This window comes from Lynx rufus, unplaced genomic scaffold, assembly GCF_022079265.1.
Source record: "Lynx rufus isolate CCGP_SWC_20201006 ecotype Redwood Valley unplaced genomic scaffold, mLynRuf1.p SCAF_1, whole genome shotgun sequence".
NCBI lineage: Eukaryota > Metazoa > Chordata > Mammalia > Carnivora > Felidae > Lynx > Lynx rufus.
In genome coordinates this window covers 3781068-3797427 of record NW_025814823.1, presented here as the reverse complement: position 1 = coordinate 3797427, position 16360 = coordinate 3781068, and the positions used below count along the sequence as shown (strand labels likewise).

General features: G+C 45.8%; 1 protein-coding gene across 1 annotated transcript in view; it reads right to left on the bottom strand.

Moving 5' to 3' along the window:
- The window catches only part of SGCG (sarcoglycan gamma), a 127138-nt gene extending 112866 nt beyond the window's left edge, over window positions 1-14272 (bottom strand). The window contains exon 1 of the mRNA XM_047074162.1: window positions 14100-14272. Within this exon, the coding sequence (XP_046930118.1) occupies window positions 14100-14153 (54 nt within the window). The 5' untranslated portion in view covers window positions 14154-14272. The remainder of the gene's footprint in view (window positions 1-14099) is intronic.
- Window positions 14273-16360: the final 2088 nt, after the last annotated feature.

Here is a 16360-nt window from a genome sequence, read left to right as displayed (position 1 = left end):
TTCCACTAATTTTGTGTTTGGGTGTTAGCTGTCTCCTACTTTTGCCTCAACTAGAGTGTGCATGGGTTTCTCTCTCCTTGTTGCTCCTGAATGCTTTCGGGAGGGCACTGTGTAACTATTAACCTCACACGGTCATCTTCAAGATGGAAATCGGTCACCGACGTGTTTATCACTGGGCTACGAGGGTCCTTAGCTACGCGTGACAACTGTTGGCGGCCACCATGGTGTTCCCTTCCGCGGATCTGACTCCTGAAAGAATGCTGGTCTCTCACAAAACCCTAGATAACCAGACAAAAGGAAAATAGCATACTTCAGGTTCAGTAAAAGCTTAAACGGAGCCCAGAATTGAGGACAGCTTGTGGCCTTGGTTCCAGCCAGACTTTCAGGATTCCCGATTCCTCTGTAGATCGTATCCCACTTTCAATCCCTGGCAACGTGAGTGCTCTCTTTTGGAACGTGATTCTGTTCAGTTCACCTTTATGCCTTGGAGTATAACTGAAAGCTCAGTCATTTTTGACAGTTCATTTCAACTCAATAGCATGAAGTAATTGCTTTAGCTCCCAAAGTGAGATTTTTTTTTTCTTTTCCTTTTTTCTTTTCTTTCTTTTGTTCTTTCTTTCTCTTTCTTCTTTTTTCTTTCCCTTTGTTTCTTTTCTTTTTCCTTCTTTCCTTCTTTCCTTCCTTCCTTCCTTCCTTCCTTCCTTCCTTCCTTCCGTATATTTGAAAGAAGCAGTTAAGCTTTTTTTCACCTCTAGGCTACACTATGTGGACATTAAGTCCACTACCGGTTTATCGATATGGCTGGTAAAACCCTCTGCTCAGGTTCACACGGCTGTATATGGCCAAGCAGCTGTGAGCGTGTCCCCACCGTGTGTGCAGAATCCTCCTTCTCTCCCTGGGCCACACTCAGTCCCTTTCTACCAAACTGTCACTGTAAACTTATCCCATTTGAATCCTTATTCTTTAGGCCAATGGTGAGCATCACCTATTCTGATATATTCTTGGTTTTAATAACTGAAACACAGAGGTGATACTCTGAATAATACTTAGGCTTTGTGCAACGGAAACATTATTATTTAACAACATTAACACTTGAAGAAGCATTTGCAAAAATGTCCTTCCAACATAACAGATACACAATACATTTCTGAGAAAAAAAAGTATATATATTAAATTCTTTGTAATGTTTATTTATTTTTGAGGGGGGGGCATGAGCAGGGAAGGGGCAGAGAGAGAGGGAGACACAGAATCCGAAGCAGGCTCCAGGCTCCGAGCTGTCAGCACACAACCGGACTCGGGGCTCGAACTCCCGAACTGGAAGATCAAGACCTGAGCCGAAGTCTCCTAACTGACTGAGCCACCCAGGTGCCCCTGAGAAAATATATTTAGATTTACCAATTTTAGTATATGTGCTGCCGAAGCGAGCACAATATTTAGATTTACCAACAAACGTCTAGAACGCAGCCAATTATCTGGACACAAATGGTAGTGTACCTTATGAGGAAGATCATCCCAGGCCTTTTTCTTCCCACAGTATAAACAATTGTTTTTTTTTAAATGGACTCACATTGAAAGAAATAGTTTTAGGAATGTTTTCAGGAAAGAAAAGTCAAATAAGCTTTGCATTTAAAAAGATTTCACACAAACCTGATGTCCTTCAGTAGGTGAATGGATAAGCAAACTGTGGTGCAAACAGGCGATGAAATATTATTCAGCCATGATAGGAAATGAGCTCTCACGCCCTGAGAAGATGTACGGGAACTTAAATGCATGCTACTAGGTACAAAGAGCTAGTCTGACGAGGCTACCTACTGTATGGTTCCTAGCATATGACGTCCTGCAAAAGGCAAAACTACGAAGACAGTAAGAAGATGAGTGGTGGGGCACCTGGGTGGTTCAGTTGGTTAAGCGTCCGCCTCTTGGTCTTGGCTCAGGTAGTGATCTCACAGTTAGCGAGTTCGAGCCCCCTGCCGGGCTCTGCACTGTCAGCTTGGGATTCTTTCTCTCCTTCTCACTCTGCTGCTCCACTCTCTCTGTCCTTCTCCCTCCGTCTCTCTCTCTTTCACACACACACACACACACACACACACACACACACACACTAAAGTTAAAAAAAAAAGATCACTGGTCACCAGAAAACTGTGGGGAGAAAGGGCTAAATACACAGAACACAGGGAACTTCTAGGGCAGTGAAACTATTCTCTATGGTGCTATAATGGTGGATGCATGTCATTATACACTTGTCCAAACCTGTGGAATATACAACACCAAGAGTGAACTCTAATTGCAAACTCTGAGCTTTGGGTGATAATAGTTGCCACCGGTAGGCTCATCAACTGTAACAAATGTAGGATGAGATGTTGATATTGGGGAGAATGGGGGGGCAGGAGGAATATGGGAAATCGTTGTACCTTCTTCTAAATTTTGCTGTGGACTTACAACTATCCTCTCTCCCCAAAGTCTTTAAAATTTTTTACCTTTCATCCCAATATTGTTTTGCTCCTTTTTTAAATACAACAATTGTACGTCAAAATTTTGTTCAAGAAATACCGGTCATTTACTTGTGGAACTGAGTATGTCACATAATTACTGATTTGAGGATGATGCGATGTATCCCTTTCATTGTTCAAAAACTGTCTTAAATCATTTTTTTTGCCCCAATTTTTTTAATGGAGTAAGTTGATTAAAATTTTCAAATACAAACTAGATCAAGATAGGCACACGACAAGATTGCTTTACACAGCTCAAAGCTAGGCTGATAATAATTTATTTTCTGTCTTTAATAAACCAGTCATATGTGCAACCACTCTCTCTCTGAAGTCTTTTATGTAAACCTCAAATACATGTCTAATCTTGCACTAATTCGTAAATAGGGGAAAGCACCATGGAGGGGAGGGTCACAGAAGTGTAATGGCCTAAAGAAGGTGAAGGAAAAGCAAGAGGGGAGGACCCGGGGAAGCAGCTCTGAAGAGGAAAGGACAGATGCGGGCATGGTTAGGGTTACGGTTGGGGAGAACAGGAAGTTGAGGCAGGGCATCGTCCCAGCTGAGAGGAGGGAGGTCAGCAGCGAAGGGTGGTGAGGACCACGGAGGAGGTCTGGGACGACTCCCGACGGGATGGAGAGGGAACAAGTCGAGCACAAGCGAAGGACAGCAGCGTGATGCTAAAGGGTCCTGCCAGCTGCGGCTGCAGGCTGTGAATGGTCAGCACTGGCCACTGAACGTTTATGGGATTTTAAAGACATTTGGGGGAGAAGAACAGGAAAATCGCCGCACAGGACTAACCTACGGCAGGACTTTTCTCAGGGGATGGAGCAGATACACGCGGACAGGTGGAAGCGGACGGTGCTGGCCAGGCCAAGGCAGCTCTGGAACCAACATGGGCCCGGCTACGCGGGAAGGGACATGGCAACGAGGGGGAGGACGAGGAGGCCGGGGGACAGCAGTCCAAGAAAGTGACAGGGGCAGGGCCTCGGCCTCTTCATGACAGTTCCTACGTGCAAAGGACGTTCGGGGCAGGTTTCCGTGCTCCAGCTTGAGAGGCTGGAAAACATTAAGCCTAACTCCACAACAATTTGCTGAGCAATCCAAGATGGTAGCTCGTACCAAGCTGCCAAGCGTCATGGAAGCAGAGGCCCCTGGGCCCGAATGCAGGAAACTGGGAGGCCGTGCAGAGCGAGGCTTTAATGGAACTTAGCACCCAGCTGGACGGGCACGCGAAAGGTTTTAACCTGGCCGTGTGGGAGTGTAAGCGGAACGAAAAGCAAGGTTAACCAGCAGAGCAGGAATGGTTTCAAGTGAATAATGAGGCATCCCATTTTGGACAAAGATGCGGGACGAGCGGATTGCTGGACGGAGACACACAGTCTGCGGTCTGAGATTCGGGCAGGCAAGCCAGAGGAGCTCTGAGGCGCTACAACACAAGCCATTGCTAAGGGAAGTCTGGCCTTTCAATCTCCCCCCTCCCTTTTCTGAGTGCAGCAGATTAACTTTTAGATATCTGTTTGTTTGACTGGGGCAGGAGTTGACACAGTCAGCCACACTTTGGATGTAATAAAGAAATCACGTCGAAAGCATATCCTGTGGAAAATTTCCACCCCCAGACTGAGATATAATTGGCAAATACAAACTGCATATATTAAAAAAATTTTTTTAATGGCTATTTTTTTGAGAGAGAGAGAGAGAGAGAGAGAGTGAGCGAGCACGTGAGCAGGGGAGAGGCAGACACACATAGAATCCGAAGCAGGATCCAGGCTCTGAGCTGTGAGCACAGAGCCTGATAGGGGACTTGAACTCATGGACTGGACCGGAGATCAGGACCTCAGGCCAAGTTGGACGCGTAACTGACTGAGCCACCCAAGCGCCTCAAAATTGTAGGTGTACAACGTGATGTGAAATGATCCCCGCCATCAAGCTAATTAACACACCTATCACCTCAAGTACTTACCGGTTCCTGCCCTCCCTCCCTCCCCCTCCCCTTCTCTCCTTCCTTCCTGCCTTTCTTCCCTGGTCAGAACACTTAAACGCTATCACCTTAACCAAATTCAACTGTACGGTATAGTATGAGATGTTATAACGGTTATTATCAAAAACGACAGGAGATAACCAGTGTTGGCGAGGACGTGGAGGAACCGGAACTCTTACACACTGTTGATGAGAACGTAAAATGGCGCAGCCATTATGGAAAACAGGGTGGAGGTTCCTCAAAAGGTTAAAAATAGAACTATCACATGATCCAGCAATGCCACTTGTGGGTATATAGCCAAAGGAAGTAAGTCACGATATTGAAGACGTAGCTTCACTTCTGAGTCCACTGTGACCTCATTCACAACAGCCCAGATATGGAAACAACCTAAATGTCCATCAACACATGAACGGACAAAGAAAATATGGTGTATGTATGCACGGCCCATTTTTGGAGACTTTTTCAGAGCAGTTTCAGGTTTACAACAGAACTGAGAGGGAGGTACAGAGATTTGCCATATACCTCCTGCCTCCACACACGCACAGACTCCTCCGTTTTCAATACCACTCACCGGAATGGTACGTTTTTTACCAAAGCTGAATTATATTGACACCTCATAATCACTGAAAGTCCATATTTTACCCTAGAGTTCAGTCTTGGTGTGTATGCTCTACAGGTTTGGACACATATATAATGATATATAACCATCACTATATAATATAACAGTATTTTCTTTTTTGAAATGGGGGAGTAGGGTTCCATTCATTTATTTTCTTTCCAGCTATATTGAGGTATATTTGACATACAACATTTTAAAGGCATAAGGTGTACAGTGTGTTGATTTGATACATTTATGTACTGCAAAATGATTACCACCTTTTGCTGACTTTATTTGAAAACACAATCTACAAATAACCAAAATCTACGAGTTGGAAAAACGTCTTCCAAATGTTTAATGTGTAGCAAATAAAGGATTAACATCACTTGTCAGTAAGTAGTTAATAGTTTTAAATCGGGCAACATAGAAAAATCTGGAGCCCTTCCCACTATGAACCAAAGAAGACTTTATGAAACTAAATAGTTTAATGAAACTGTAAAATCTTTTAAATGTCAAAAGAGGCAAACATGATAAAATAATTTTTAGGGTTTTTTTCCTCCTTGCTTCCAATTTACATAAATTCTTCTCTCTTAAAGGAAAATGACTCTTCTGGCTCGCCTCCATTTGATTACCATATGTAGAAACAAAGTCATAAACCAAATATGCAGATGATCATGGCTTACTGAAAGGTACAATACAATATCCACTTTTAAATATGGATTACATAAATACATTTCTCTAATTTTTTCTATTTTGGCCTGTCGCAACAGTTTCATATAGTGATGAAATTCAAGGATGATCCTTTTTGTTTGTTTTTTTGTTTTTTAATGTTCATTTTAGACAGAGAGAGAGAGAGAGAGAGAGCGCGAGAGAGCGCGCGAGCACGCTAGCGGGGGAGGGGCAGAGAGAGAGGGAGACACAGAATCCGAAGCGGATTCCAGGCTGTGAGCTGTCAGCACAGAGCCCAACACGGGGCTCGAATCCAAGAACTGTGAGATCATGACCTGAGCTGAAGTCGGATGCTTAACCAGCTGAGCCACCCAGGCGCCCAAGGATGATCCTTAGTGTTACGTAACACGTATAGCAAATTCACAGTGATGCATATATTAAGGTATCATTTTTTTGGTATCATTATTAAGGTATCATAAGGTATCATATATCATATCATATCATAAGGTATCATATGTTAAGGTATCATTTATAAATTAGAGGTAGTTTACAACCATGAACTTACAAACAGTTTGAAGTTTCAGCTCCTAACTTTCCTCCTGAGAGAAAAGCAATATGGTTTTTTTTTTTTTAATTTTGTGAATTATTTCATTGTCTGAAGCAAGAAGTGAAAAAAGAAGGTGAAGAAAAAATAAACAGGCGCGATTCTTTCTTTCCCAAGCCTTTTGAGTATGACTGTGTTAGGATTTTGTATGAAGTGATCCCCTCAGAAAATCACGTTTACGAATCTCGTGTGGAAAGGAATAAAGGAAACCTCCCTGAAAACGGAGTTGGGAGTCATGGCGGAGGAGACACTCTTCGCGGCCTACCCAGTCCAGCAGGAAGAGGCAAGATTTCCTTTCAGTCTGGCGACCGCACGCTGCCCTTGCCTGCGGCCAAAGACAAGCTGTCACCACCTCAGCCACCTGCAGTCGCCACTTGGAGCCTATTCTCCCCCATTGAACATCTGTTCAGAACGACCCCTCCCAACTTCCTTCTTCCCCGTACGAAAGACTGCTCTTCCAGATCTTTCAACAATAGCTAAATTCTGGAAAGAGCCTGCATGTCCATCAGCTGACGAATGGGTAAAGAAGGTGTGGTTTATACTGCTTGGCCATGAGAAAGAATGAAATCCTGCCATTTGCAGCAACGTGGATGGAACTGGAAGGTATTATGCCGAGTGAAATAAGTCAGTCAGAGAAAGACGGATACCATATGTTTTCACTCATATGTGGATCTTGAGAAGCTTAACAGAAGACCATGGGGGAGGGAAGGGGGAAAAATAGTTACAAACAGAGAGGGAGGGAGGCCAACCATAAGAGACTCTTAAATACCGAGAACAAACTGAGGGTGGATGGGGGGTGGGGGAGAGGGGAAAGTGGGTGATGGGCATGGAGGAGGGCGCCTGTTGGGACGAGCTCTGGGTGTTGTAAGTAAGTGACGAATCATGGGAATCTGCCCCCAAAACCAAGAGCACACTGTATCTCCACTGTATGTTAGCCAACTTGACAATTAATTATACTTAAAAACGAACAAAAGGATGTTTTTGTTCTCTGGACTTGCCTGGGGTTCCCCGTAGTTTGTGCGTCCTAACCCGCGACTTCTCTGCCGTGCCCCAAGAAACCCATTTGCTGCTCGACAGCCTTTGTTGTTTAATTTTTAAGGTTGGCAATATCAGTCTATGTTGAAAACTGTTTCACGACGGAAGTTTTGATTCCTTTGGAATTGACTGTTTTCATCAGTACAGATCAGGGTTTGGTCAACGATGGCCTGTGTGTCAAAGAAGACCGGCCACCTGTTTCTGCTAAGGACACAGCCATGCTGACTTGTTTACGTATTTCCAACCCTACGACTGCAGAGTTGTGTGCTTGTGACAGAAACCTCACGGCCCGCAGAGCCCAAAATATTTATTATCGGGCCCTTTCAGAAAAAGCTCGCCTACCTACTTCTGATACTTCTCATTGTAGATATGCAAGTCATATTTTAGTTGGGTTTTACTATTTTAAAGATAAATTTATTGTCTCATTATCATGGTTAATCCAACAGGTGAATCTGATGATTATACTACATTCTTATGTCCCCTTCACTCTCCCTGCAAAGTAAAAATCTAAAATCAACCAGTACTCACTTGAGTACCTGTCCTGACTACAAATTCATACTTCAGGTCTCAGTTTTACATCACAAGGTAAATAAAATACCCAAACCTCAATTTACTGGTTTCAAGCAACCGAATGCTCAAACCCTAATCGGTAACAAAACTGTCCTGATGTCTGTCCTCACTTTCCAATGAATATTTGGAAGAAATACTAATAAATAAAAACAAAATTTCGCAGTAAAGGTGTAGACAGCTCAAAAATAAACAACAGGTTAGATAACCAACTTAATCCACAGAGGAACATAAATGAGAATTACTCTTATTATACATCTAATCATTCAATATCATTTAATATACCATTTAACTTTATTGCTAATTTGAAAATCCCAGAGGTCGGTTGAAATTTGGTTTATTTAAGATTTAATTAGGGGCGCCTGGCTGGCTCCATCAGTTAAGCATCTGACTTTTGATTTGGGTTCAGATCACAATCTCACGACTCATGAGATTGGGCTCCGTGCTGCCAGACCAGAGCCTGCTTGGGATTCTCTCTCTCCCTCTCTCTCTCTGCCATTCCTCTGCTGGTTCTCTCTCTCTCTCTCAGAATAAATACATTTAAAAAAACACTTTGAAAAAAATAAAATTTAAATTTTTTTTAATGTTTTATTCATTTTTGACACAGAGAGAGACAGAGCGTGAGCAGGGGAGGGGCAGAGAGAGAGCGAGGCACAGAATCCGAAGCAGGCTCCAGGCTCCGAGCTGTCGGGACAGAGCCCGACGCGAGGCTCAAACTCACGAACCGCGAGATCACGACCTGAGCCGAAGTCGGATGCTCAGCCGACTGAGCCACCCAGCTACCCCAAAAGTAAAATTTAGATAATGAATGTCATGGAGTCCTTTTGTGAATCTAGCTCAGAATCTAGCTAGTACAGCTTATTTTTCGTAATATCACAATTGTCTTCAGAAATGGTTGCATAGGAAGTATTCCCCCCAAATAGTGAAATTTATTACACCTACAGAGTTCTTCCAATATAACGGACTGAGAAGACATGAGAGAGCACCATTTGTACCACCAGGACACGGAAATTCTTCACAAAATGTAATACTTTAGAAATATATAGTCAAACAGGAAAGAATGGAACATTCTCAAGGCTAGAAAAAAGAATGGAGATCAGAGGCAGAGACGCAGGTTATTAGATCCACTTATGGATCTAGGGCCTAGATATTGAGCCTGAATCCTAACGCTCAACCAAGACGGGAGAGTTGGCCTCTGTCCAGCACAAGGCCAGAGCTCCCACCATGCAAAGAAAGTACAAGAAGGGATCCCTCCCTCTCTAAGGCTTGCGATAGAAAGATGAACCACTGGGTAGAAAGCAAAGTCATAAGCTTGCACCAACTACGAGCCGGTACCATTTATAGGTGTGAATGTGTTCAAATTTACAAAAGATACGTGCTGCTATCACCCTAAGCCATGGAATTGACATAAGAGCTTCTCTGAGACCCATAAAACCTCTGCATCCCAGCAGATCCATGAGGAGAAACACCACTAGGGAGACTTTCACACCTGCTGCAGTTGAGATTCCTATCTAAGAATAACTCTCAGTGTAGATGAGCTCACACAAAATAATCACAAATCACTGGAGCAATTAAACCATCACGATGTGGAAGGAGGGAATCAGCAGCCTGAGCAGAGACGGAAGATGGAAACAGAAGGGCCAAAATGCACCTGGTGAGGGTTCAAGAAGGAGGTGGAAAAAAAAATACAAGAGAGAAGCATTTTTCAGAGATAGTGATGCCCACCTTTCCAGACTCGTGGAAAGGTTCTCAGCTGGAAGAGTCACGTGGAACCCTAAGCACCGTGTGGTATTTCTCAAAGAAACATACACTGCAGGACAGCCGCCTGGGCATGAGACGGGTCAAAGGAAGGGACTGGAATATCGTTCTTTGGTTATTCCAGTTGGGTCATTCTCACCAAAGTGTGGATTATGGAAAGCAAAGGGGAAAAGAAGCCGGAACGCAAAACTCAGGCCGCAAAATAGGATGATACGCGAAGGGTGACACAACTGTTGCTTCAGATAAGTATGACTAACATGAAAAGCTTTCATAAAAAAGGTACAGTGGGCTGGACACCATCGCACCGTGCTCGACACGTCTCAAGACTTGCTAACGGAACGCCGTGTCAATGAGATACTATTTTATGTACTGTACAGGCCTTCTGTTATTTCCCAATTTATTGAAAAAATCAGAGAAAACTATTTAATTAGAAAATGAAGGCACTGAAGTCCCCTCCAAGACTTCTGAAGGGTTTCTAAGGAAGAATCCAAGGCTGTCAGGGCACCGCGGTTACGGGTGCTCACTCTTTATGCTAGCGAACGTTCACCTTAAAGATGAGTCTTCTTCCTTGATTCAAAGTGTTACTAGCAATAGTTTTGTCGACCAGACATTTGAGCTAGCTTGCATTCACAAGAAGAACGCCAGACTGACCAGAGGAAAGTTTTCTTTCCTCTTGTCTCTGTGCTAGGGCCGGGGCAGTGGGAGTGGGGGAGGGAGTGTGGGGCGAGCAGGGTGTAAGGTCTGTGTTATTCCTCAACCCTGCTGAGCAATCACCTTGGCAAACCACAGCCTCTCTGGGCCTGGTTTCTGTCTGTGTTAAGTGGGGCCCTCCTCACAGGGTGCTTGTGAAGACGGATGAATGTAATGAATGCCCACCGGGCCAGGCCTAAAGGAGGAGCTCACTCAAGGTGAGGAACACAGCACTTTTCTTTTTTTTTTTTTAATTAAAAAAATTTTTTTTCATGTTTATTTATTTTTGAGACAGAGCGTGAGTGAGGGAGGGGCAGAGAGAGAGAGTGGGAGACACAGAATCGGAAGCAGGCTCCAGGCTCTGAGCTGCCGGCACAGAGCCCGACGCGGGGCTTGAACTCACGGACCGCGAGATCGTGACCTGAGCCGAAGTCAGACACTCAATCGACCGAGCCACCCGGGCGTCCCAGTGCTTTTTAGAGCAAGTGCTAGAAGTCAGAGGGACAGCAGCAAGCTCTACGTGTTAGAGGCAAAGTCTTTGGGGAATGATTTACTGGGTATTTACTTGAAATCATTTCAGAGTATAGGCGATTATAAACAAACAGAGTCAAGAATCTTAAGGGAGAAGGATACCAAGGATACGGAAGAGTAACCGTGGCTTCCAAGAGCAGCTGGGGTCTGGAGCATGTGGGAACCAAGCCTTTGAAAGGCAAAGCAACCTCGGTTATAATCCAACCCACAGAATTTCATGTAAATAATCTGGTGACTCCTAAAGACATTTTTATAAAAACAACTTTTATGCAGCCTTAGCCTTTTTTTTCAGTGTGTGTTTATTTCAAGACACAGAGTGTGAACAGGCGAGGGGCAGAGAGAGACTCCCAAGCAGGCCCTGTGCTGTCAGCTCAGAGCCCGACACAGGGCTCGATCTCACCAACCCTGAGACAGTGACAATCATCTCACGTTGATGCCGAAATCCAGACTCAGAGGCTGAACCTCCTGAGCCACCCAGGCGCCTCAGCCTTGGTCTTTTTATACCTGGTTGCTACTGAGGCCCCTGTCTTCAATGCAATATGACTGTAGTTAAGATTTCCTAGTTTTTCAACTTCCCCTTTTATCATTCAGGTCATTTACTGTACGTTATTTTTGAAAAAGGAGTTTAGCAACAAAGAGTAAAGTCTACTGAGACAAAATATTCCAGGCACATTTCTATAAATTAATACCAGGTTCCTGTTACTTATCCAATTAAGTGTTCATTGTCTTATGATTAACGTCAGTATTCATGTAATTACACTTCATTATAACGGACTGACTCAAGGGTCGGCAGGTGCCGCGACCAAGCCCACCTACGTGCTGAGAACTTAATCTGAGTGATCTCAAGCCAGGGATCCAGAACTGGCTACAAGAACAGTTAACCTTTTGAAACCCAGTCCAAAGAGCAGATGTCTAACTATCGCCAGGCTTTCAAAGGAATCCATGACCTTAAAATAGTTAGGAAGCATTAATTTACTGACTCTATCCTTCCTTTTCCTGATGCCTCCTTTTCCTGCACAAGTATCTCCCTCATGTGTAACAAAATGATCCACTAAACAGGCCGTTATAGGTAGCTATTTTGTTTCCGAGTTTAGAAGGGGTCAGGATGGGAAAGTTACAGGCAAATATAACTTCAAAGAATACTTCACACAGATAACCCTGTATTTGTACCACTCACGCCATATAACTAGTTGTGCTGACTTCACATAAATTTAACTACCAAAGATACAACGAAATGGGCACTTTTTGAAAAATCACAAAGCAACATCACCTAAGCCGTTAGGAAATTAGAAGGGTTATTATATTACAATAAGCATGTCCCTGTAAATCACTTTCTAACAGTGCAATTCTAGAGAAAGAAGTAAAATTAACATTAACTTTTTGCTTAACTGTACGTCCACAGATAGTTGCCTATTTTGCCCAAAGGGCATTAGAAGCTCTTTTAGGACACAATCGAAAGAACTAAACATCTAAATGAGGGCCTAATAACTTTTAAAAAGTCATACCCAAGATAATACAATGATGCCGATTGAAATATAATAGTGTACATATATATTTAATATAATCCATCTAAAATATCCTCTAGACACAATTAAAATGATTCTTTAAAAATGAAATGAGTCATATGATCCTCATTCTCTCTGAAAGAGGTATTAGAATAGTTTAAAAAAGCAAATACATTATTTGTTAAACATCAAAGTTTCCTGATTTCTTTTATAGGCTGCTATGCATATCTAATGATTTTCACTTGCTAAATGGATTTTCATCACTGTATTTTTTCCGATATTTACCTTATAGATGTAATTGTTTTACAGGCCAGGTTTTCTACACTTTTAAGCCCACACTGTACATGAATGATTTAGGTGTAATATCTACTAAAAATTGTGTTTAATGTCTGGTTCAGTAATAACATACATTAAACATCAGAAAAGCATAGGACTTAAGCAAAACGAAATACTTGAAAACACGGTAACTCAATAAATTTAAAAGTCTACTCTGCATATTTTTACACACGCGGAACAGATGTCACTTTGGAGACACCTCTTTTCTAGAGAGGAAGTTCTCCTACCAGAGACACTGAACCTTTTAGTGAAACATTCCATCACCAAAACCAGGAGGTCAGCTCCTGGAAAGTTTTGAAAAATATTGTGATATCTACTGTATTTTTTAGGGGAGGTTTAATAGCCTGCTCGCATTCAAGAAAGAAAAGCACAAGGAGAGCCATAGGAAAATATTTGCTTTAAAAGAAAACTAAACACGATTCCATTGCTTTACAAACACAGATCTACCTGTGTTAAAGCCTACCCGGCGGCATTAACACACAGAGCGCCGTCGCTAACAATCCACCTGCACAACATTCGGCGGCACTCGATGAGTTGTTTCACAAAAAAAAACTGCGTGTGATTGTGTCAGTATGTATAAACACCAGACCACCCAGTAACGACTTAAAAATTATCAGCTCGCTAACTCTGGTTTAACCAAACGAGAACATGCAAATACATAAATGCCAACCCTGGGAACTTAACGAGGGATAATGGGTAGAAGGGGGTTGGATCGTCAAGTTATAATCCCACCGAAGAGCGGGTGAGCCACCTGTGATTTTAAGCATCTCTGCGTCTCCGCGAAAACGCCCCAACCAACCCTGGGCAACTTTGTACTCGGTGCATTTACTCTGCTTACTCAGTGTCCGTGGATGGGCTAGTCGCCCATCCAGGGCAATGTTTTTTGGCAAAATCAATCTGCAGGAAACAAATCATTCTTATCTCCATTCCGTCTCATCCCCGCACCCCCCCCCCCGCCCACGCCGGCCTCCCTCTCCCTCCCCCCTACTCTCCCCCTCCCCCACCCCGGCCCCGACAAAGTTATTTAAGTGCTGGCAGAGCGCACGCACATCAGTTAGCAAAGTTTTCTCCCGCAAAGAAAGGCCACCTGTCCCGGCTACGTTTCCCACCTGTGCCAGAGCCCTCACAGCCGGGCGGAGGACGTCCCACGCTGCGTGGGACACAGGGGGTGCCGAGGGAGAGGGGGCGGGGTGGGAAGGTAGCTCCGGGGTCTTGGGGAAGGGCTGCGGGGGAACCAGGCGGCCCCAACCTCGGAGGAGTTCGTTCAGGGGCTGCAAGAGAAGGAAGGAAGGACATCCGGGCAACGGGGAGCCGAGTGGTGGCCCGTGACCGTTCTCTCTACCTGCGGCCCTCCTGGCGGTCCGGGCGAGCAAACGGCCACCGCACTTCCCTTCATTCCCGACGGGATGAGACCCCCGGCTTCTCCCCGGCCGCGCGGGCCTGGGCTCCGTCCTCCTTCCTCGGCGACCGCAGCGACAGCTCTGCTCCTGGGCGGGGGCACCGCTCCCCCCGAGCCGCGGGGGGCCCCCCATCCCCGCCCGGGCTCCCGGCGCCACCGGCCGGGCGCGAGGGGAGGCGGGGGCCGTTCCTCTCGGGGGGGGGGGTGGGGGGGGGAGACTCGGCCCGACCCCCCGCACCGCCCCGGGGCGGCCTCGCTCTCGCGCGCGCGCCGGACCCAGCAGGGGGCGCCGCCGGCGGGACGCGGCCCCCGGCTCCCCTCCGCCGCGCCCCCTGCCGGCCCCAGCGCCGCGCGCCCCGCACGACCGCGCCCCCCGCGTGCCGCCCGTCCCACCGCCGAGAGCCCCGACAGCACCCCGGCGCCCCCTCCCGCCCTCCGCTCGGCCCCCACGGTCGCGCACGCGCGCGCGTCGCTGAGCAGGGCGCTCGCAGACCCCCCGCTCCCAGCCGGCTCCTCCAGGCTGCCCGCGGGGGGCGCCCTCCTGCTCCCCTCCGGCCCTCGGGCGCCCGCCTCGGGCATCCCGGGCCTGGGGCTCGCGCAACCACCCCTCTTCCCACCTGGGCTCCGGGGCCCCCGCTGCAACAGCCGGCGCATTTCCTAATTTAGGGCGTCCCCGCCGGGGGCATGGTCCCTTGCAGGAGGCTCGAGAGCCTTGCCGGCCACCCCTGGGGCTCCGGAAGCGGCGCCCTCTCGCCGTCGACACTCCTGCAGAGCAAGGGCCGGCCCCCGCCGCGAGGAGGCACCCCGCGGGATGGGCGGAAGCCTGGTGCCGGCAGAAATGCCGCCGCGCACCACCAGCTCCCTGCGTAGGGCTCCTTCGCAGCGAGCGCTGATCAGGACTTTTACGAAGCCGCTTTTACTCTGGTTTTGTCAGGCCTGGAGAGGTGCGCCCCACTGTGTTTCCATGGCCTCTAGGTATCCTGTGAGTGCCGATGTACCTCAGTCGTGGATTTTCTGGTTGCGTCCACACAGACAGTTGCGCCCCTTTGTCCACACAGGAGGGTGAACTCGGTTTTAGCATTTTTGTGTCTGGAGAATGGTTTGGGTATCTGAAGACGACGTTTGGTGAATGTGCTCGGGAGGTAAATTCTCTCCTTCCTGCAAGGATCATTTTGATGTGTTTTCTGATTTATTACTGTTTATTTATTTAGAGAGAAAGCGTGAGCAGGAGAGGGGTGGAGGGAGAAGGAAAGAGAAGCCCGAGCAGGCTCCTTGCCCAACGCGGAGCCCTTAGCCAGGCTGGATCTCAGGACTGGGAGATCAGGACCTGAGCCGAAATAGAGAGTCAGGTTTAACCAACTGAGCCACCCCGGTTGCCCCTAGTTTCTGATTTTTTTTTAATGGAGTTATGCTACCGTATTGGGAACCAGATGGAAACATAAAGATCCTGGAGAATTTAAACATGTCTTTCATGTAACAAAATGAATAGTCCCAAGGCGGAAATGTTTCTAATGCTCAGATTACATGAAAGCAAACTTTTTCAAAAGTAGAAATGGGGGGGGGGGTAAGTCAGTGTCTAATAAGAGAAGTCCAACGAAAGGTTTCCTATCACCTCATAGGTGATAGTGACAACCATTTCTTTCAAAAACTTCACTCTCACACGGATAAGATTGATATAGGTTGCGCTATATTATTAAGGACATGTGAATCATTTTCTGTTTTGCAGGCAGCATAGTGAAAAGAATTGCGAACCGTTGCTCTAAAAATGTCCTTACTATCCAGCAAAGGTTGCAGGGTGTACGTTTGTGTCAAAGAATTCAAAAGTTATTAATTCATTTTCACTGCCCAAACTAATACGATCTCAGAGTCAGGACTTCTTTTCTGTTGCCTTAGAAAGAAATAACTGGCAACAGTTTGATGCTGTGGAGGGTGCGAACACAGAGGATTCAGAGCACTTGCCATAATTGTCCTGGCAGAAAAGCTAAATACAGCCAAAGCAGTGTATGGAAAAACCCCAGTCGTGTGTACAAGGGCATGACGCCTCCGGTTTGAGCACCGTATCAGTAAAAAATATTTTGAGCGACCCGGTACATGTATATTTATTTGTAAATTATATGCATTTGTGAAGATACAGTATGTTACATGCCTGAAGTTAACATACTACATTGGAAAACAAATAGAAACTTAAAAAGGAAAGATAAAAG